A 17,077-nucleotide genomic window follows, 5' to 3' on the forward strand; every position below is an offset into this window, starting at 1 on the left:
ACATAAGGTTCTCTTGGTCTTTCTCAAACTGCACGAACGTAACTCCTGAAAACGTATGATTCTTTTTCATTAGGCTTTGTGTTTTTTTTTGGTGATGTTGTTTTGTTTGGTTGTTTAAACTTACTGGATGCTGCTGCTGCAATCTTCATCGCTTTGGTCCTGTCTTTATCAGAGCTTACAGTCACTTTCAGCACCACGGTTTGCTGATCACATAGCCAAAAAAACTCATCTTAAAAATCAAGTGATGCATGATTTGATCAAATGGGAATGAAAAAGAAAAAGAAATGAACAATTTACCTTTATCGCCATATCTTGTATCTGTGGAGAGAAACTTAAAAAAGGTGCTTTTGCTTTCTGAGAAAAAGAAGGCTCTTGAAAGTTTTCAGAACAAAGCAAAGGAGAGGGTGTTTGTTTAGCTTATAAAAAGATGATTGAAACTAATGTGATGTTAATGCCAATATTTAGAGAGGAGAGTTTTCATGTTGCTATTTTGACTATATTGTAATAATATCTTTCTCCTTAAGTTTTCCACTGATAGTAAAACCATCACTATCTCTTACAAACAAAACAGGCAGATAATTTTTTGTTTCCTTCTTAGTTTAGAAGTCAAAAAGGAATCGTATATTGCATAGAATAATAATAGTGAACTCGATAATTTTTTGTTTCCTATTTATTGAAATCATTTGCTCCTTAACCGAAACATGTGATGATAAGGAATTTCAGAAATAAGGTAAAACACTACAAGAGCAATAGACAATAACACTATCAACCATGGCTTGTGGCCTGGTAATGATTAATATGAGGGTAAAAATTCAATAAAGTGAAGCCATCAGGGTTCGAGTCCCTGCCACTGAGGAGCCAGGACTACTTCTGTGAGGTTTGGATACCCTGTATAATTAAAAAAAAAAAATAACACAACCGAAAGCGTTTTCACAAGTCCTCAATGATGGACAAGCTTTGAGAGGATGGGTTCTCCATAAAATCTTAAGACTGACAAGGTCAAAGTTCTTTGCTGCTGCTTAGATAATTATCCTTGCAATTCCATAAGCTTCACATCCTCCACATGGTTCAGATAGGTGTAAATAGAATACCCCATCCCACCACTCCTTAACGCTCCCACTCCTTGGATTACAACTCTTGTCACAGTTTCTTTGTCGAAATTGCAGTAGTAAACCTGGAAAGGGTCAGCTGAATATTCGGACGACATAACAAATTCATTAGGACCAGTCACTCCAACAATCACTAACCACTCCTGTGGAACTACATCTTTCCACATAGGGGGCAATCTGTAAACACGTTTGGACCATTCATGTCTTTCAGGGTCTTCTAGAACCCACATCTTAACAGTTTCACTATTGAAAGAATAACTTTTGCCAATTGGTACTAAAGCCAATTTACCGTTGCAGTCTAGCAGCTTATGAAACAATTTCCTTTTTGGGTGCTTAACAAAGCTGTACTTCTCAGATCTAACATCGAAGCAAATTATCTTATGATCACCACTCCCATCTCTAGCAGCCTCAATGTAATAGAAAACACCACTAATGTATATATTCTGTCTACCCTCAGGACAAGGACATGGTACTCCACATTCAGCCATTCTCCATGTTGTCGCTTTCTCAGTGCCTCCTCCTAATGTCAGTACTTGATGCTCCATAGTTCTGCCGCACTGAATCCAAGTCATTCCCAAAACCTTGTGAAGTTTCTCAACAGGATCATACCCGAGAAAGCGTACTATCCCAATCCTCTTCCTTGTCTTCATTCTGGGTACAGTAAGTGACTGTCCTGTGCTGGGGTTACATATCACCGACTCCTCCACCTTGAATCTCCTTCCATTTACGAACCGATGACCACCGATACGGACACAGACAAGGCCATGGACACTTGCAGATATATCTTTGACAGGATGATCAAAGGAGAAACTCATGTGATGATCGGCGGCAACAGACATCTCATCAGGACTTTGAGGCTGAGGTGAGGAGAGGAAGAAGAGCTTGTTACCTTCCCAAAAGGCGAACAGTAGACGCGGGCGAGCCTGAGACCTTGTCAAGCGCAGATCCCTGAAATCAGAACGGCCAAGTACGAAGGCCCAGGGCTTGGATACGCAGCGACAGATGGCGATGGACTTGAGGGACAACCTTGAGAAGATGTCGATCATCAGTTCGACTGGGAGAGGTAGTGATGAATGTTGTTGGTCAGTCTCAACAAGCCTGCTGGTTTTACGATCCTTGCGCTGCCGCCGTGATTTCATGGTCCCTGGAGGATTAGCAACTCAAGCTATAGAAGAAGTTCCAACTTGTGCCTAACAGATAGATGATACAAACACATAATGTTTAACCAAACACGCATGATGAAAGCAAATCCCTGAACACAAATTGTTTTGAGCTTTGCTGAACCTAAAATCAAAGATTTATAGAATCAAAACAATTACAGATTCAAAACTTACTACCTTTTTTCTTTCTATTGTGGTTGTTGATATATAGAGAGAACAGAGGCGGCGAGGATGTACGTACGTACGTATACGGAGAGGACCTAGAAAAGAGAGTCTTGCGACCAAAGCAGCAAGGAGCGGAAGCAAATGACAAGGTTCAATAACCTTGTTGGAAGAACAGAGTCTTCGTTCGGTTCATCTACTCAGGATACGTTGACTTTGAAGAGGAAGATACAGGAATGTGTTTAGCACTTTTCAAAGCCACAACGTGTTGAGTGTTGTACTCATTTTTTCGAAAAAAAAGAATCAACCTTAAAAAAATATAAAACTTCATGTTACACAGCTTCTGTTGAATGATTTGCTCATTAGCCGAAACATGTGATGATGAAAGTAAAACTTCAAATTTAAGTAACTTCCCACCAAATCAGAAAGAAGTTGGCATTACAAGAAAATAAACAAGAACATTACCAAAGCCTTTTCACAAGGCCTCAGTGACGGCTCAAAAAGTGAACATCTTTGAGTCTAATCAAAGCCAATCCTGCAGAATGCAGTGGACAAGAGCCGACAAGACGAGTAAATAATACAGAATAATGCAAGCTGTGCAGTTTTGCACTTTTAACCATATCAAACAAAACAAACGTCGTGTGGTTTTTTCATTGTAAACAAAACACAACTACATATTATTGTTCTTACGATAATGAAACGAGAATTCCAGAGCAAAATATATTGTCAGCCCAAAAAATTGTGCCATTCAAGTGGCTAACACGGCAGGTAAGGCACTTGATCAGTGGAAACCCATTGAAGAGGAGAGTCTGCTTAAAGATGATAAAAGTAAAGCTTTGTGTTTCTTGTGAAGGTAAGGAAAGTTACGACCTTAGGGAAAATAGTTCACATGTGATTATGTTGTCGAGTGAAGCAGAAGAGTTCCCAGCACCAAGGACCGGGACAAGATTGAATGTAGGTTCTTTCGAGTCGCCAACTCTACCTTCATGGCTCATCTCATTAAGCTCTTTGAATGCAGTTTCAAAAATGTCGGATAATACCTTTACGGACACACCAAGACTTGTAGAGAAGTGTATTCTCAAGCTCTGCATCAACAAAAAGAAGATATAATCATATAAGCAATGCTTTAGATGAAAGAGTGACATTGTGAAACTCATTCTCACCGTTGTGTCTTGCCAAGTGAATGAATTTTCAGACAAGGTTTTGTTGAGAAGATATACACAGAATCTCGTTACTCTCTCCAGTTGTTTTCCTTCTTCTCCGGAAGGTTCATGAAGTTTCTTCTTCATCACTTCAGCCGAGATGGAGAGAACAGTCACGCATATTTTCCCATCAACAACTCGTTTCTGCACACAGTCCTGGTGCCATTTCTCTGGCTTATACCCCCAACAGCTGTAGTCTCCTTCACCCAGTTGTTCTTGTTTGGTTTCATCGTCGGTCTCTGAATCTTCTTGGACGTATAAGACAGGTTTTACTTCAACAAGTGCCCTGCAGAACAAAAGTTCAAAGTTCAAAAATTCACAGACCAGTAATATTAGATTCTCTTCCGTTGTTTAATACCTTTTGGGAAGATCAGGGACAAGGATGTAAAGGAAGATAGGATCAAGCACATTCGACTCCCTCCTCCGAGAAGACTTTGCCAAATCCAAGAATGAAACAAACGTCTCATGAAGTTGGTTCCTCTCTGATTCCTCCGTGCGTGCTGAACAGAACACCACAAAGAGAACAGCTGATGAAGAGATTGAGCATCTAAAAGCCTCTGCTATTGCCTCACTGTTCGTCAATGCTTGATTCAGCTCAGCTATCGCGCCTTCGTTTCGAAGATTCATGGTGGGAGGGTCAAGCCCTAGCTGACCAGCCATGTGAAGAACACCCTTGTGTAAAGTAGCCTGAAGAAAAGTATTACAGTTAAAACTTAAAATGAATTTGCTGATAATAAAATTTAAACTTTATTTTTTTTCACCTGACTATAAGGTCCGATGCAGCTAGGTGCCCAGGAAGAGATACTTTGCACGTGGAGAACCCTTTTGCTTTGATCATTTGCGACTAAAACCTCGACGTAAGATTTACCAAGACCAGCTTGTACCAAAGGCAGCTCTATCGTACTACGTGAAGGAACACCAAAAGGGCACTTCTCATGTGTGATAAACTTCACATATGTCTCATTGGCCACAGCAAATTCACTCATATCAGAGATGTAAAGATGAATGTACAAGACATTCTGCCATTTGAACCCTTGTTTCAGAAGCTGCGACTCGATTTCTGTAAGAACAGTCTCAAGATCTTCTTTCAGACCTGTTCAAAGAGTATAAAAGCAAATATCAAGTACATGTGTGAAAACATCTTGAAGATTTAGTCTGTTTTTGGTGTTACCTGTTGATGATTCACTAGAACCTTCTAGCCAGCAGCAAATGGAGAATGTGTTTTCTTTCTCGGTCTTTGATAAGTGAACTCTGTTTCTTGTATGTTCAACGGTTCCATTATCTGGTTGGCGAGTAGATTCTGGTGTGTTAGGACCATCTCCTTGTACCTCAAACACCAAACCTGGCTCCTTCTTCTCCTCAAGAGAATCAGAGTCTGGATTCCCCTTCTTTTCGAGATGGAAGATCGTTGGATGAAGAACTCCAACAGGTGCAATAGAATCTGGAGAGTGTAGCACAACTTGAAATTCATCAAGCACGATTCTCGCATTCTAAACAGAACATAAATTGTCAAGCTACAAATAAACGTGATGAAACAATGAACACAACATTGTTAAGAAGACATACAGTGAAAAGCGGGCAATCGAGAGTCAGAGTCTCATATTCTCCTCCTTCACCACAAACATTACTTCCATATAACCTAAGTAAAGAGACATTCAGAAGCCACTCAACCAATATAACACAACTAGATTATAAACACTCTTAGTGAAGTGTTATAAGAGAACTGTTGCATACTCTTTCAACTTCAAAAGATATGGCTCCATGAAGGCCAAGTCTTTCCCTAAATGCTTCGAAGGATCCAACCCTATTGCAGCCACCTGTTAACATAATTATAAGAAGATTTTGATGTTAACAGAAGCAGAAGATTATAACAGCCACGCTTATTACCTTGACTAGAATAGCTTTTATCCCATTTGCTATCTGCAAGTAAACGAGAAAACGAATTGAAGAAGACAAATTCATAAGAGAAAAGATTTGAGATTGAAAGGTAGGCTTTTGCAACTTGGGTTTACCATTTCCTGAAGAAGCAAAGTCTGATCTTGTTTCCACAAAAACGCCAAAGAAACAAGACCTAACCGTGAACAAATACTTTCCACACGCAGACGTTGGTAGTCTGACGCAATGGCACCAGAAGATACTGCAGTGATGGAAGGTATCTGTCTCTTCACTTCACTTAGCAACACAAACAGATCTTCCACTTCATCGTCTGGTGTCATTTGGTAGCTAAGTTTCTGATGCCTGCCAACATAAATCCATTTATAAAGAAATCTCCAACTAAAACAAAAAAAAAAAGATTAGAATCTCAAGCAAGATCCTAACCTAGAAGAACCTCTGATTCTCCTTCTGAACAATGGCACATTCATGCACTCTGCATAGCTCACAATAATCTGGTGACCTACCTGAAGAAGAGACATTCAAATCAAAGAATCAAAATTCAGATTCCAATTTTTTTTCATAAAGCCTGCTCCTGAAAACATCTCAGATTTTACAAATCATGGTCTGAAATAAGAAAAATTCAATCTTTCTTACAACCCTTGTTTCAAATTCAATTCAAGAATCCAGCTTCATGAACATATATATATGGAACCATTAAAGACAAAAGAAGAAGCAGACAGAGTCTTACAGTTTGATACATGTAACTGTCCAATTCATCGACCGAATCATCAACCGGTAACAAGTTCGCCAATGCCACGATCTGTTGGAAGCACCAAAGAAGTAAACCCTAAGTGAGATTTTAAGTTCATATAGCACCAAAAAAAGACCTTTGATGAAATTTCAGTGAAACTCTCTAAGAACAACAAGTAAGAGAGAAGAAGAAGAAGAAGAGGTACCTCGTGACCATACTGGATACACTTCATCATGACATAGCAGCTATCTTTGCCACCACTTACTAAAGCTACCACCTTCATCTCTTTCTTTCTCTCTAGTCGGAGTTCTTGACCTTGAGGTTCTTCTCTATGTGTAGTCGAGAGAGTCAAAAGGACACTAGAGTTTGAGGGCGACTTATTAGAAAAAATAAAAAGAATCACTATAATATTATTTAGGAATCTGGCATGACTTTTCTCCTTGTTATTCGATTGGACCCTTTAATTTTATTATTTGTCAATTTCTATCCGAATTCTATAATTAAAGTTTTGGAATCTAGTTTAGGTCTTAATCCAACTGCTAAATCCATATGATGAAACTGTAATTGAACCTCCAATCAGAGACTACAAATTGGTTTTGGTTCAAATTAATTTTATACAAGTGTATTAAATGGGTTTAAAGTGGATTGGGCCATGTGTTTCTTTAATTAATTCAGATATAATTAATTGGGCCATCTATTGGGCTATAGAATGAATCAATTCTCAAAGCCCGCGACACAGACGGCCCCTTGTAAAAACATCGATTTTCCATCTCCCCCGGTTCTCTCGCCATCATCGATCCCTTTCTCCGCCATTCACTCTGTCCTCAACGCCGCCGCCACTTTCCTTCTCCGATCGAATTTTCCTCTTACACTCCGATGTTTAATGGAACCGTCGGAGGTGGAGCTGAGGATTTGCCTCAGCTACAATCCACCATGCGCGCGATTGAACTTGCTTGCTCTTACATTCAGGTTTCCCTTCTTCCTTTATACTTACGCATCAACATTCGATTCCTCTCGTTGATCTGTTTGGATTCCTAATACATATGAGGAAGCTCTAGATGTGTGTGTTTGCATTTGTGAGCTTTTTTTTTGGCTTCAAATTGAAGTCACATGTTAATGAGTTTTTCTTCTGAATTGATTGCGTATATACTACTTAACCGAGACGAGTACTTGACGTCTATCTTTGCTTCTTATCAGATAAATACTAATCCAGCTGCTGCTGAAGCTACCATATTGTCACTTCACCAGTCCCCTCAGCCATACAAGGCCTGTAGATTCATTCTTGGTAAAATTCGGGAATCCGATTCCCTCAGTGAATTTGAAGTTACAGCTGTTTGACTGATAGTGTGTGTGTGTTTTGTACTTGCAGAAAATTCTCAGGTGGCGGCTGCTAGGTTTCAAGCTGCTGCAGCTATTAAGGAAGCAGCTATCAGGGAATGGAGTTTTCTTTCCACTGAGGATAAAGGGGGTTTGATTAGGTGAATTTTTTTTTTTTTTATTGATGAATGCTTATGCTTCAACTTAGTTGAACGGTTTGTTATCCTCTGTTAGGTTTGTATTTTTTTTATTGCTTTGCGAATCAACTGGGAGCATTCATACTTCGCTATATAGTAGTAATTTTAGGTTACTGCAACTTTTACTTCTGGACTGTGAAACCTCCTGCTTCTTGACTGTAATGTTTAATATGATTAGATTACTTCTGGACTGTAGAAATGGACTGTTTTTTTCCACTAGCAAAAAAATGGAAAATTGGAAATGGATTTAACAGTGAAGTTGATCTTTCTTGTTGAAATGTCTTGCTGTGAGAGTTTAATTTATACAAGACAAAACTGGTTTTAGACTGGTTCCTTTAGCAAGCTCTTGTGTGTTTTCATGTTTGATACTATGGCCAGGAAGTTGACTGTTGTTTTGTGGTTAGTATGGGCACACATCATATGCCGTGATAATCATGGTGACCGGTTTTAATAAACTAGAGGTTTTCTTAAGAGTTGTTGGTTCATAAAAAAAAATTGGCTATTTCTTTCTGCAGCTTCTGTCTTGGCTACGTCATGCAGCATGCTAATTCAGCAGATGCCTATGTGTTTTCAAAAGTATCTTCTGTCGCTGCGCAGCTGATGAAAAGAGGCTGGTAAGCTGGGCTCTTTCTGGTATTCAAAAATCAGAATAATATGGCATGCTTTGTAGATACTGGAAGTTAGTCACTTCTATGCATATGAGAGGATTCATGAAAATTAGTTGTTGTTCACACACGATTATGACTGACAGCTTCTGGAAAAATAGAGTGGTGCAAAGAAATCTAGACAAGTTACTTCTTTTTTTCTTTTTGCGTGCTTATTTCATCTTTAAAAACTTCTAATCTGAGTGAATAACTCTTATAGGCTTGAGTTTACTCCAGCCGAGAAAGAAGTCTTTTTCTACCAGGTATCTACATTGTATTGCAATTTTTGGGACTCTTTTTAAAAATTTTGTATCTAACATTATGATTAGAATTCTCCGCACATATGGTTCAATTCGTTATCCTGCATTTTATACACGATAGCTTATTTGATATAAAAAAATTTGCATACTTACCTGGTACTTCAAAACCTTGTTAACTGTGCCAACCTTAAAAGATATGGACGGGGAAGGATTTAGAGTGACTGAGTAGGTTGACTAGTCATCATTGGGGTGACTAAGTAGTAATTGAGCATTTACTCCATAGTTCAGCTAGATATGTTTTTCAATGCTCCAAGCCTTAATAATAGATATTGGGGCTTACCAATAGTTTGTTGCTCTTCATGGTATACCTTGAAAATTGCGGAAGATACAACGGAATTGTCTGATATTAATGTTTGTTAAAAGGATCATGGTATTGATTTTCTTTTGGCTTTTCATAATTGCATTTTACAGATCAACCAGGCCATTCTTGGTTCTCGAGGCTTAGATGTGCAGTTCATCGGTATTCATTTTCTTGAATCCTTGGTAATGTTCTGTTTATAATGTTTTTCTGGGGTTATATGTATACCATATGTGGGCTCATAGTTTCAGTATCTCAGGTATCTGAATTCTCACCCTCTACTTCAAGTGCCATGAGTCTCCCGAGGGAATTTCATGAAAATTGCCGCAAGTCATTAGAACAAAACTATTTGAAGGTACTCTTACGACTTATTTGCTTTCAGATATTGTGACACACATCAACCTTTCGTCTTTGGAAGAATGATAGTCTGTACCAAGGGTTCTGTTACTAAAACTGTATTGTTTACTTCCGATATTCTCAATTGCAGACTTTCTATAGCTGGGCACAGGATGCTGCTTTAAGTGTTACAAATAAGATTGTGGAATCAAATTCTGATGTCCCTGAGGTTAAGGTTTGCAATGCTGCGTTGCGACTAATGCATCAGATACTGAACTGGGAGTTTCGTTACAGCAAAGGTGGCACAAAGGGCAGCATTAATGTTTTCTCTGATGGAATCAGATCTGATACGGCATCAGCACGAAAAACAGAAGCTGTAATAGTTCAGGTATTAATGGTGATTGGTTGGTTATATTTAAGACATATTACATGTGCTTCAACCTCATTAACTTGTCGAAATTCAGAGACCGTAAGGGGTGATACTAGCATGTCAGAGTTTATACTTTTTATGGACTCTTCATAAATCTCTCCTTTAATGGTTCTGATTGCAGCCTGGTGCTTCGTGGTGTGATGTTTTGGTTTCAAGTTCACATGTTGGATGGCTGATAAATCTATATTCGTCGCTGAGGCAGAAGTTTGCTCTTGAAGGCTATTGGCTAGATTGTCCTGTAGCAGTCTCTGCTCGGAAACTTATTGTACAGTTGTGCTCCTTGGCAGGAGAAGTATTTCCATCCAGTGAGTATTCTATGCTTCTTTAACTTCACTAATTACTCTTCTGTTGAAAACGTTATATAATTAAATTCACCCAGCATCTAGTTTGCTTCGCCAATTAAGGAACGATGGATGTCCATAATGTATTCCTTATCAAGATATATTTCTCTGTTAGTGACTTGTTCAATAATCTAGACAATGCACAGATGCGAGAGCAGCATCTGCTCCTCCTTCTGTCAGGAGTGTTACCCTGGATTGATCCTCCTGATGTCATTTCAAAAGAGATTGAAGAAGGAAGGAGTGGAAGGTCAGCTGTTCAACACTCTAACCTTGCTTGTTTTCTATGTCTTGTATTCCAATTTTAACGTTGTGTCCTCAACTTCGTATTTCAGTGAGATGATTGATGGTTGTCGCGCATTGTTGTCTATCGCGACAGTTACTACTCCTGATGTCTTTGACCGACTCTTGCGATCAATAAGGTCTTTGACAATTGACATATTACCTTTTTTGCTGTTATTAGCCATTTAGCGATTGTTATTCATAAATAGTTGGTTCTTACCTGTTTCTTCAGGCCCTTCGGTACTCTTACACTCTTATCTCTGTTAATGGGTGAAGTTGTCAAAGTATTATTGGCGAATAGTAATGATGAAGAGACTTGGAGCTATGAGGCGCGCGATATCTTGCTAGATACCTGGACAACTCTCCTTACTGTGAGTACGGTTAGGATTATTTTTAAAAAACAGTTACATATATTTATAACATTATGCATGGTTGTTTTAATGAAACTCTGTGGCCATATCTGGTTCTTTTTTGGCTTACTTTGTGATTGTCAGTGTATTTATTAATACCTGTCATCGTCTCAGCCAACAATTTTATTTTTTGAGAATCTAGAGGAACGATGCAATTTAAAAGTTAATTTCGTCTTGTGAGATACCAGTGGGCAATGTTTGACTAATGATTGTGATGATTCCTGTTAGTCAATGGATGGTTCTGGAGGTAACGCGTGGTTGCCACCTGAGGGGATGCATGCTGCAGCTAGTCTCTTTTCATTGATTGCGGAATCTGAACTAAAATGTAACGATTTCCGGACTGTTGCCAGTGCCACTACCTTGCCATTTTTTGTCGTTTGGTACTATTTTCTTTTTCAAATCTATTTACCAGCTGCAATTTTACTCCTATAGTGGCATCTGCGTCAGCTACAACTGATGAAGATGATTCTGACTGTCTGGCTTCTGTGTCTGGTGAGCAAAAGAAATGCAATTTTTCCTCTTGAGCTAGATTTTGCAGCCAGTCTTAGAAGGCAGATGTGCTGCTATTCTTTGCTCAAACTTTGAATATCGTGTTCTGGCAGCCATGGATGAAAGACTAGGCTCTTATGCTCTAATTGCGAGGGCAGCAGTGGATGCTACAGTTCCGTTTTTAACAAAACTTTTCTCTGATCGTGTTGCACGCCTCCATCAGGTGCTCTTGATCGACCTTCCTTTAGGATATAGCGAAATCAACATTTCTTCATCTACTTAACACACTTCTTGGCCTATTTTCTCTTAGCCATGACTTTTAGTAGCTAACATATCAATATACACCTGCATCAAAGCTTTTTTTTCTATTGATCCAAAATTTCAGCTATGTCTGAATTACATATTTTAAATTTATGAACGAGTTTTCTAATTTGTCCTGAGGGATTGCTTTTGCTTATCTTAATCTATCTGTTTTAGGGCAGGGGCACTGTTGATCCGACCGAAACTTTGGAAGAGGTCTATTCTTTACTGCTGATAATCGGTCATGTACTTGCAGATGAAGGAGAAGGGGAGACGGCCCTGGTAATATTTTCATGCTTCTATTATGTTATCAGTTATCACAAAAAGAAAGACGCTGACAAGCTTTCCTTACATTTATTTGTATCTGTCTAATATGATAGATTGTGTTTCAATTCATATTTTCTTTCATGTTACTGATATAAGTTATCTGTCAAACAATAGTCACACACTCACGCTCCTTTCCTATGGAAAAAATAAGAAACGTTTTACCACATTAATTTCAAACTAATGGGTCTTGCAACTACCTTTCTTAATATACGTAATGGAAGTCCTTGGAGAATCAGTCTTATAAGTATTTTCTTTAGGGCTGTTATAGCTTTGTTTACTTATCAATTCTTTCCAAGAGTAATTACGAGATGGTGTTATTAACAACCAGGTACCTGATGCCTTGCAATCTCATTTCGTGGATGTTGTAGAGGCAGGCAACCACCCTGTTGTGTTACTCTCAAGGTAAGCTTTAGTTAAGCCTTTCCCGACTGAACAGATGAACGAACTTAAACAGTTTGATATGCTTCAGTTTTGTTGTGATTCTTAAATGATAAGATAGTCTTGTACTTTTCTCGAGATTCTAGTAGCATGCTAATATAAAATTACATATTTTTTACTGAACAGTTGGATACTTTTGGTTGTCTTTTTTTTTGACGTAGCTCAATTGTGAAATTCGCCGAGCAATGTTTGGATGCAAATATGAGATCATCGATCTTTAGTCCTCGGCTAATGGAGGTACATTTTTACTAACTCCGTAATTGGGTAAATTTTGACCTTCGAATTCTCAGACTAAATGCATGCAAGATATCATGGTAATTAAACATTAATTAAAAAAGAAGTTATTGCAGTCTGGTATCTTATTTCTATTTATTGATTGGAGAACATACTAGGCAGTCATATGGTTCCTTGCAAGATGGTCTTTCACATATCTTATGCTCGTTGAAAATTGCAATTTGGGTAGCAACCAGCTTCAGTCTCTACCTTCCAGAGCATGTTTATTCACGTTTTTCAACGAACATAATCAAGGGAAGTTTGTCCTTGATATAATTGTCCGGATCTCCTTGACATCGCTCATGTCTTACCCTGGTGAAAAAGATTTGCAGGTAATAATCTTCTGTCTTCTATAAACGTTGTTGATTTTGAAAACCCTTGTACTGTGTACAAATTCTATGTTTGGTATGCTGGTGGGATATATCTTTCAGAGTTGTTTGTGAGGGGGGTCTAAACGGATGCAATAAATCTCGAACTTCGTTTGATTTTACATATTTCAATAATTAGAGGACTTTAGGCCAATGAATCCAATTAGATACAGCCAAATTTCTTTTAGGGCTTAATTTGAATTTTGTTATAAGCGATGGTTATAACTTTAGGTTACTTCCGTTTCATGGTATACTTCTAATCTTTTTATCCGCACTCTGCAGGAGTTAACATGTCATCAGTTACTGCATGCACTTGTTCGACGAAGAAATATTTGTTTTCACCTTCTGTCACTGGTGAGTTCAGAAACTCAGCAGCCATACGTTGGATGGGGCAGTCTTTGTATTTTTCTTTGTTCCCAATACAAATGACATTTTTAACTTGTATTTTAGAATCCACAATCATCTCTCATTGCATGGTATGGCTGATAGAAAAACTGTTATACTGGGAATCGCTCTGCTTAATTCATTTTTATCTTTTGAAAAAAAGCCTGTTCATTAATAAATAATTCTTGAAGATGAACTTATTCCTGTCGTTTCTAGTAACTTACTCTTTGTGCAAAATGTTCAGGACTCTTGGCGCAACCTTGCAAATGCTTTTGCTAATGACAAAAGTTTGTTCTTGCTAAATGGTGTTAGTCAGGTATAGTTTCCTAAAGCTTTCATTGTGATTAATTTTGTTCACTCGTAATCTGTTTCTTGAAATGATGTTACTTCTTTTCAGCGTTCATTAGCTCAAACGCTTGTTCTTTCTGCGTATGGAATGCGAAGTTCAAATGCATCAAATCAGTGAGTTTCCAAATTCTGCCCACTTCACTAACAGCTTAACTTTAAATTTGGCCTGGCCAGTAACCTTCTTTTTATTTTCCAAAAGATATGTGAAGGATCTCATGGCTCATATGACGTCATCTTTAGTGGATTTGGCCAATAACAGTGACCTTAAAAATTTGGCTCAGCAACCTGAAATCATTATGCTGGTGAGGAAGAACACTTGAAAACTTCAGATTTAGTGATTTCGAAATCCTTACAAACAGAAGTTTTCTTTCGTCTTTTTTTGTGTTAGGTGAGTTGTGTGTTAGAGCGGCTTCGAGGAGCGGCAAGTGCCACTGAACCCCGGACACAGAGAGCAATATATGAGATGGGATTGTCTGTTATGAATCCTGTGCTCCGTCTTCTCGAGGTTTACAAACACGAGGTATTGTTCATAGCCTGTATACTTTACAGTTTACTACATATGGTGCACGTCACTCAACCTGTCTTCAAAATCCATGTGTTTTATTGCTCAGTCTGCAGTAATTTATCTACTACTTAAGTTTGTGGTGGATTGGGTGGATGGGCAAATATCCTACCTAGAGGCTCATGAAACAACTGGGGTTGTTAATTTCTGCATGAGTCTTCTACAAATATATTCGTCACACAATATTGGGAAGGTAAGTGTGTTCCCCTAGACCTTCCTTACTTTTCTTTCTTCAGACTGAGCGTCACTACTTGAAAACAGATATGAACACGATGTTTGTATTACCTCACTCACATACACTTCCCTTATTCCACTTCAGATATCATTGTCTCTCTCTAGTACATTGCTTAATGAAGCGAAAACGGAAAAGTACAAGGATTTACGCGCTCTGCTTCAGCTACTTTCTCATCTATGCTCAAAAGATATGGTAAACGTTCTTTTCTTGTTGAAACTTAACACAGTCGCTAGTATTTATTATCTTCTAAAAGGTGGTACTACCTTTTGCAGGTTGATTTTTCATCTGACAGTATTGAGACACAAAGCACAAACATATCCCAGGTAAAAAAAGCATAGTTAATTAAGATGAAATTCTACAAGAATGGTAATGTGTAATTCTTTGAACTTACAGGTGGTGTTCTTTGGTCTCCATATAATCACGCCACTCATAACTTTGGAACTCCTCAAATACCCCAAACTTTGTTTCGACGTAAGTCCTTGAATCTACCATATTGACTAATCCTATCATAGTAGTTTTACTGTTATAAACTTTCACTAATGCCATAAAATTCTGCAGTATTTCTCGCTCATATCACACATGCTCGAGGTTTATCCGGAGACGCTCGCACAACTCAACAGTGATGCATTTAACCATGTGCTTACAACAGTTGACTTTGGTCTTCACCAGCAGGTGAAGTGATAATCTTCTTTACATAGACCCCTTTTGTTCTTGGTTTAGAATGATGTTAAAGTAATGGATATTTACGCTCAGCAGGATGTAGATATAGTCACGATGTGCCTGAGAGCTCTAAAGGCACTTGCTTCATATCACTACAAAGAGACAAAAGATGGCAACACGGGTTTGGGTTCACACGCTGCTGGACACACAGATCCAAATGGAGTATTCCGCGAAGGCATCCTGAGCCGATTCCTTCGGACACTACTTCAGTTTCTTCTTTTTGAGGATTACAGGTACCGTCACTCTATTCAACCCAAATCACTTAATAAGCTATAAGTTTTAAGGTTTACTCAAAAGTGTGTTTACCGGTTTCTTGTTACAGTACCGACCTAGTCAGTACAGCAGCAGATGCCTTGTTCCCTCTTATCCTCTGCGAACCAAACCTTTACCAGGTCGGTCTTTAGGTTCTCTATTTAAAACATAAACCGAATTTTCATGTCTGAAACCGTTGTAACTTTAGTAGTTTTGGGTTGTTACCTGTAGGGATTAGGCAACGAACTGATTGAGAAGCAGGGGAATCCCAACTTCAAAACGAGGCTAGCGAACGCTCTTCAGGTGCTCACGACATCGAACCAGCTATCGTCATCCTTGGACCGTCTCAACTACCAAAGATTCAGAAAGAACCTCAACAACTTCCTCATTGAAGTTCGTGGGTTTCTCAAGACAAAATGAGCAAGTTTCAGATATAAAATTGGATTTTTACTTTTGTTTCCTTTCGATAATAACACTAATGAATTAATGTGACTATTTTTACATCTATCAAAATATTCTTAAAATGCGACTATTTTCTTTTTACTGTTGATTCAGCAGAGTTCCTATTTTACATATCATACTAACTACTGTACATTCATTTTCTGAAAAGAAAATACTGAAGACATCTATCTCGGTTTTTAATACTGAAATTGAAAATAAATCCATTTTATATGAACTTATATGCCATAAAATCTTGAATTTAACTTGTTATACTAAAATTTGCGATTAATTCTCTTTTGTTATTTCATAAGTGTCAAAAGTCTTGTCACTCAGCTAATATTACTATTAGAAATATAGCCTATCAAAAACTTTGGTTTGTAAAAATGTATCGGAAAACAAAATTGTGTCACCATTCTAAACAAAAACATTTTGCCGACAAGAAAAAACACATTTTATTATAAAATTTGGTTCTTCATTAATATAACTGAGATAATCAGTTAAACCAGTCAATTAGATTTTGGCATATACAAATACTAGTATATAAAATTTAAAAATATACAATAAACCACTAATCTTGACTAAAAATATGAAATTACATATAAAATCTAATTTATTAATATTATTATATAAAATTTGATTTATTAAAATTATTAATTAACATGAATCTGGTATTTTTTATTTTATAAATTTTGATTAATCAAAATAATAATTAACATAACCATGTTAAGTAATATTAAAATATTTAACCAAATTTACAACTTGTCAGATCTAGTTAACTTTGATTTGTGAAATCTCTATATATTTATTGACAATGAGACAAAATAAATATTTTTGTGTGGATATGGAACCACCCTATTTAATAGGACTGATTAAATTTTGTTTTAGACTATTATTAAAATACAATAGTTATCTCTGATAAGTACTATCTCCATTTTATATTAAGTGTCATTGTATAGAATTTTTTTCGTTGTAAAATAAGTGTCGTTTTAGCATTTCAATGCAGAATTTATTAACTTTATTCTGCATTTTATTTTTCTATTGGTTGAGATGTATGGGTAATGATGTTTTTGTATAGAAAATATGCAAAATTAATGATTTCTTAATTCGTG

At 37.5% G+C, this 17,077-nt stretch overlaps 3 protein-coding genes across 3 annotated transcripts; 1 reads left to right on the plus strand and 2 right to left on the minus strand.

Annotated features, from left to right (window-relative positions):
- Window positions 1-643: 643 nt before the first annotated feature.
- On the minus strand, window positions 644-2,684 carry LOC108859943 (F-box protein DOR-like). The gene is made up of 2 exons (XM_018633844.2): window positions 2,447-2,684; window positions 644-2,299 (listed from the first exon to the last, which is right to left on the minus strand). Exon 2 carries the CDS (start codon window positions 2,246-2,248, stop codon window positions 1,028-1,030), a length of 1,221 nt encoding a protein of 406 aa, XP_018489346.1. The 5' UTR covers window positions 2,249-2,299; window positions 2,447-2,684; the 3' UTR covers window positions 644-1,027.
- Window positions 2,685-3,050: 366 nt separating this feature from the next.
- On the minus strand, window positions 3,051-6,625 carry LOC108805154 (diphthine--ammonia ligase). Its single transcript, XM_018577128.2, has 12 exons — window positions 6,465-6,625; window positions 6,257-6,328; window positions 5,953-6,032; window positions 5,646-5,871; window positions 5,521-5,553; window positions 5,368-5,450; window positions 5,200-5,272; window positions 4,805-5,123; window positions 4,395-4,726; window positions 3,992-4,320; window positions 3,595-3,919; window positions 3,051-3,516 (listed from the first exon to the last, which is right to left on the minus strand). Exons 1-12 carry the CDS (start codon window positions 6,540-6,542, stop codon window positions 3,295-3,297), a joined length of 2,172 nt encoding a protein of 723 aa, XP_018432630.1. The 5' UTR covers window positions 6,543-6,625; the 3' UTR covers window positions 3,051-3,294.
- A 396-nt stretch (window positions 6,626-7,021) lies between these two features.
- On the plus strand, window positions 7,022-16,059 carry LOC108863381 (uncharacterized). The gene is made up of 32 exons (XM_018637786.2): window positions 7,022-7,228; window positions 7,457-7,544; window positions 7,629-7,737; window positions 8,289-8,387; window positions 8,638-8,680; window positions 9,149-9,220; window positions 9,295-9,390; window positions 9,523-9,759; window positions 9,923-10,106; window positions 10,278-10,389; window positions 10,475-10,561; window positions 10,654-10,792; window positions 11,060-11,156; window positions 11,264-11,323; window positions 11,434-11,543; window positions 11,798-11,902; window positions 12,276-12,349; window positions 12,547-12,622; window positions 12,778-12,990; window positions 13,309-13,380; window positions 13,655-13,726; window positions 13,808-13,872; window positions 13,958-14,060; window positions 14,147-14,278; window positions 14,370-14,513; window positions 14,640-14,747; window positions 14,828-14,878; window positions 14,949-15,026; window positions 15,114-15,227; window positions 15,312-15,508; window positions 15,598-15,667; window positions 15,759-16,059. The coding sequence occupies exons 1-32, from the start codon at window positions 7,136-7,138 to the stop codon at window positions 15,945-15,947; spliced, it is 3,489 nt and encodes a 1,162-aa protein (XP_018493288.1). The 5' UTR covers window positions 7,022-7,135; the 3' UTR covers window positions 15,948-16,059.
- Window positions 16,060-17,077: the final 1,018 nt, after the last annotated feature.

The sequence above is a fragment of the Raphanus sativus genome, chromosome 5 (assembly GCF_000801105.2).
Source record: "Raphanus sativus cultivar WK10039 chromosome 5, ASM80110v3, whole genome shotgun sequence".
In the NCBI taxonomy this organism is placed as follows: Eukaryota; Viridiplantae; Streptophyta; class Magnoliopsida; order Brassicales; family Brassicaceae; genus Raphanus; species Raphanus sativus.

Excerpts from the sequence above, each read along its gene's own strand:
- LOC108805154 (XM_018577128.2), bottom strand. The coding sequence starts at position 6,542 with ATGAAGGTGGTAGCTTTAGTAAGTGGTGGCAAAGATAGCTGCTATGTC. Across the intron at positions 5,554-5,645 it reads CTTTGCTTCTTCAGGAAATG|ATAGCAAATGGGATAAAAGC; the intron begins GTAAACCCAAGT and ends GTTTACTTGCAG. Across the intron at positions 3,517-3,594 it reads TCACTTGGCAAGACACAACG|AGCTTGAGAATACACTTCTC; the intron begins GTGAGAATGAGT and ends TTGTTGATGCAG.
- LOC108859943 (XM_018633844.2), bottom strand. The coding sequence starts at position 2,248 with ATGAAATCACGGCGGCAGCGCAAGGATCGTAAAACCAGCAGGCTTGTT.
- LOC108863381 (XM_018637786.2), top strand. The coding sequence starts at position 7,136 with ATGTTTAATGGAACCGTCGGAGGTGGAGCTGAGGATTTGCCTCAGCTA. Across the intron at positions 8,681-9,148 it reads AAGAAGTCTTTTTCTACCAG|ATCAACCAGGCCATTCTTGG; the intron begins GTATCTACATTG and ends TGCATTTTACAG. Across the intron at positions 14,514-14,639 it reads CGTCACACAATATTGGGAAG|ATATCATTGTCTCTCTCTAG; the intron begins GTAAGTGTGTTC and ends ATTCCACTTCAG.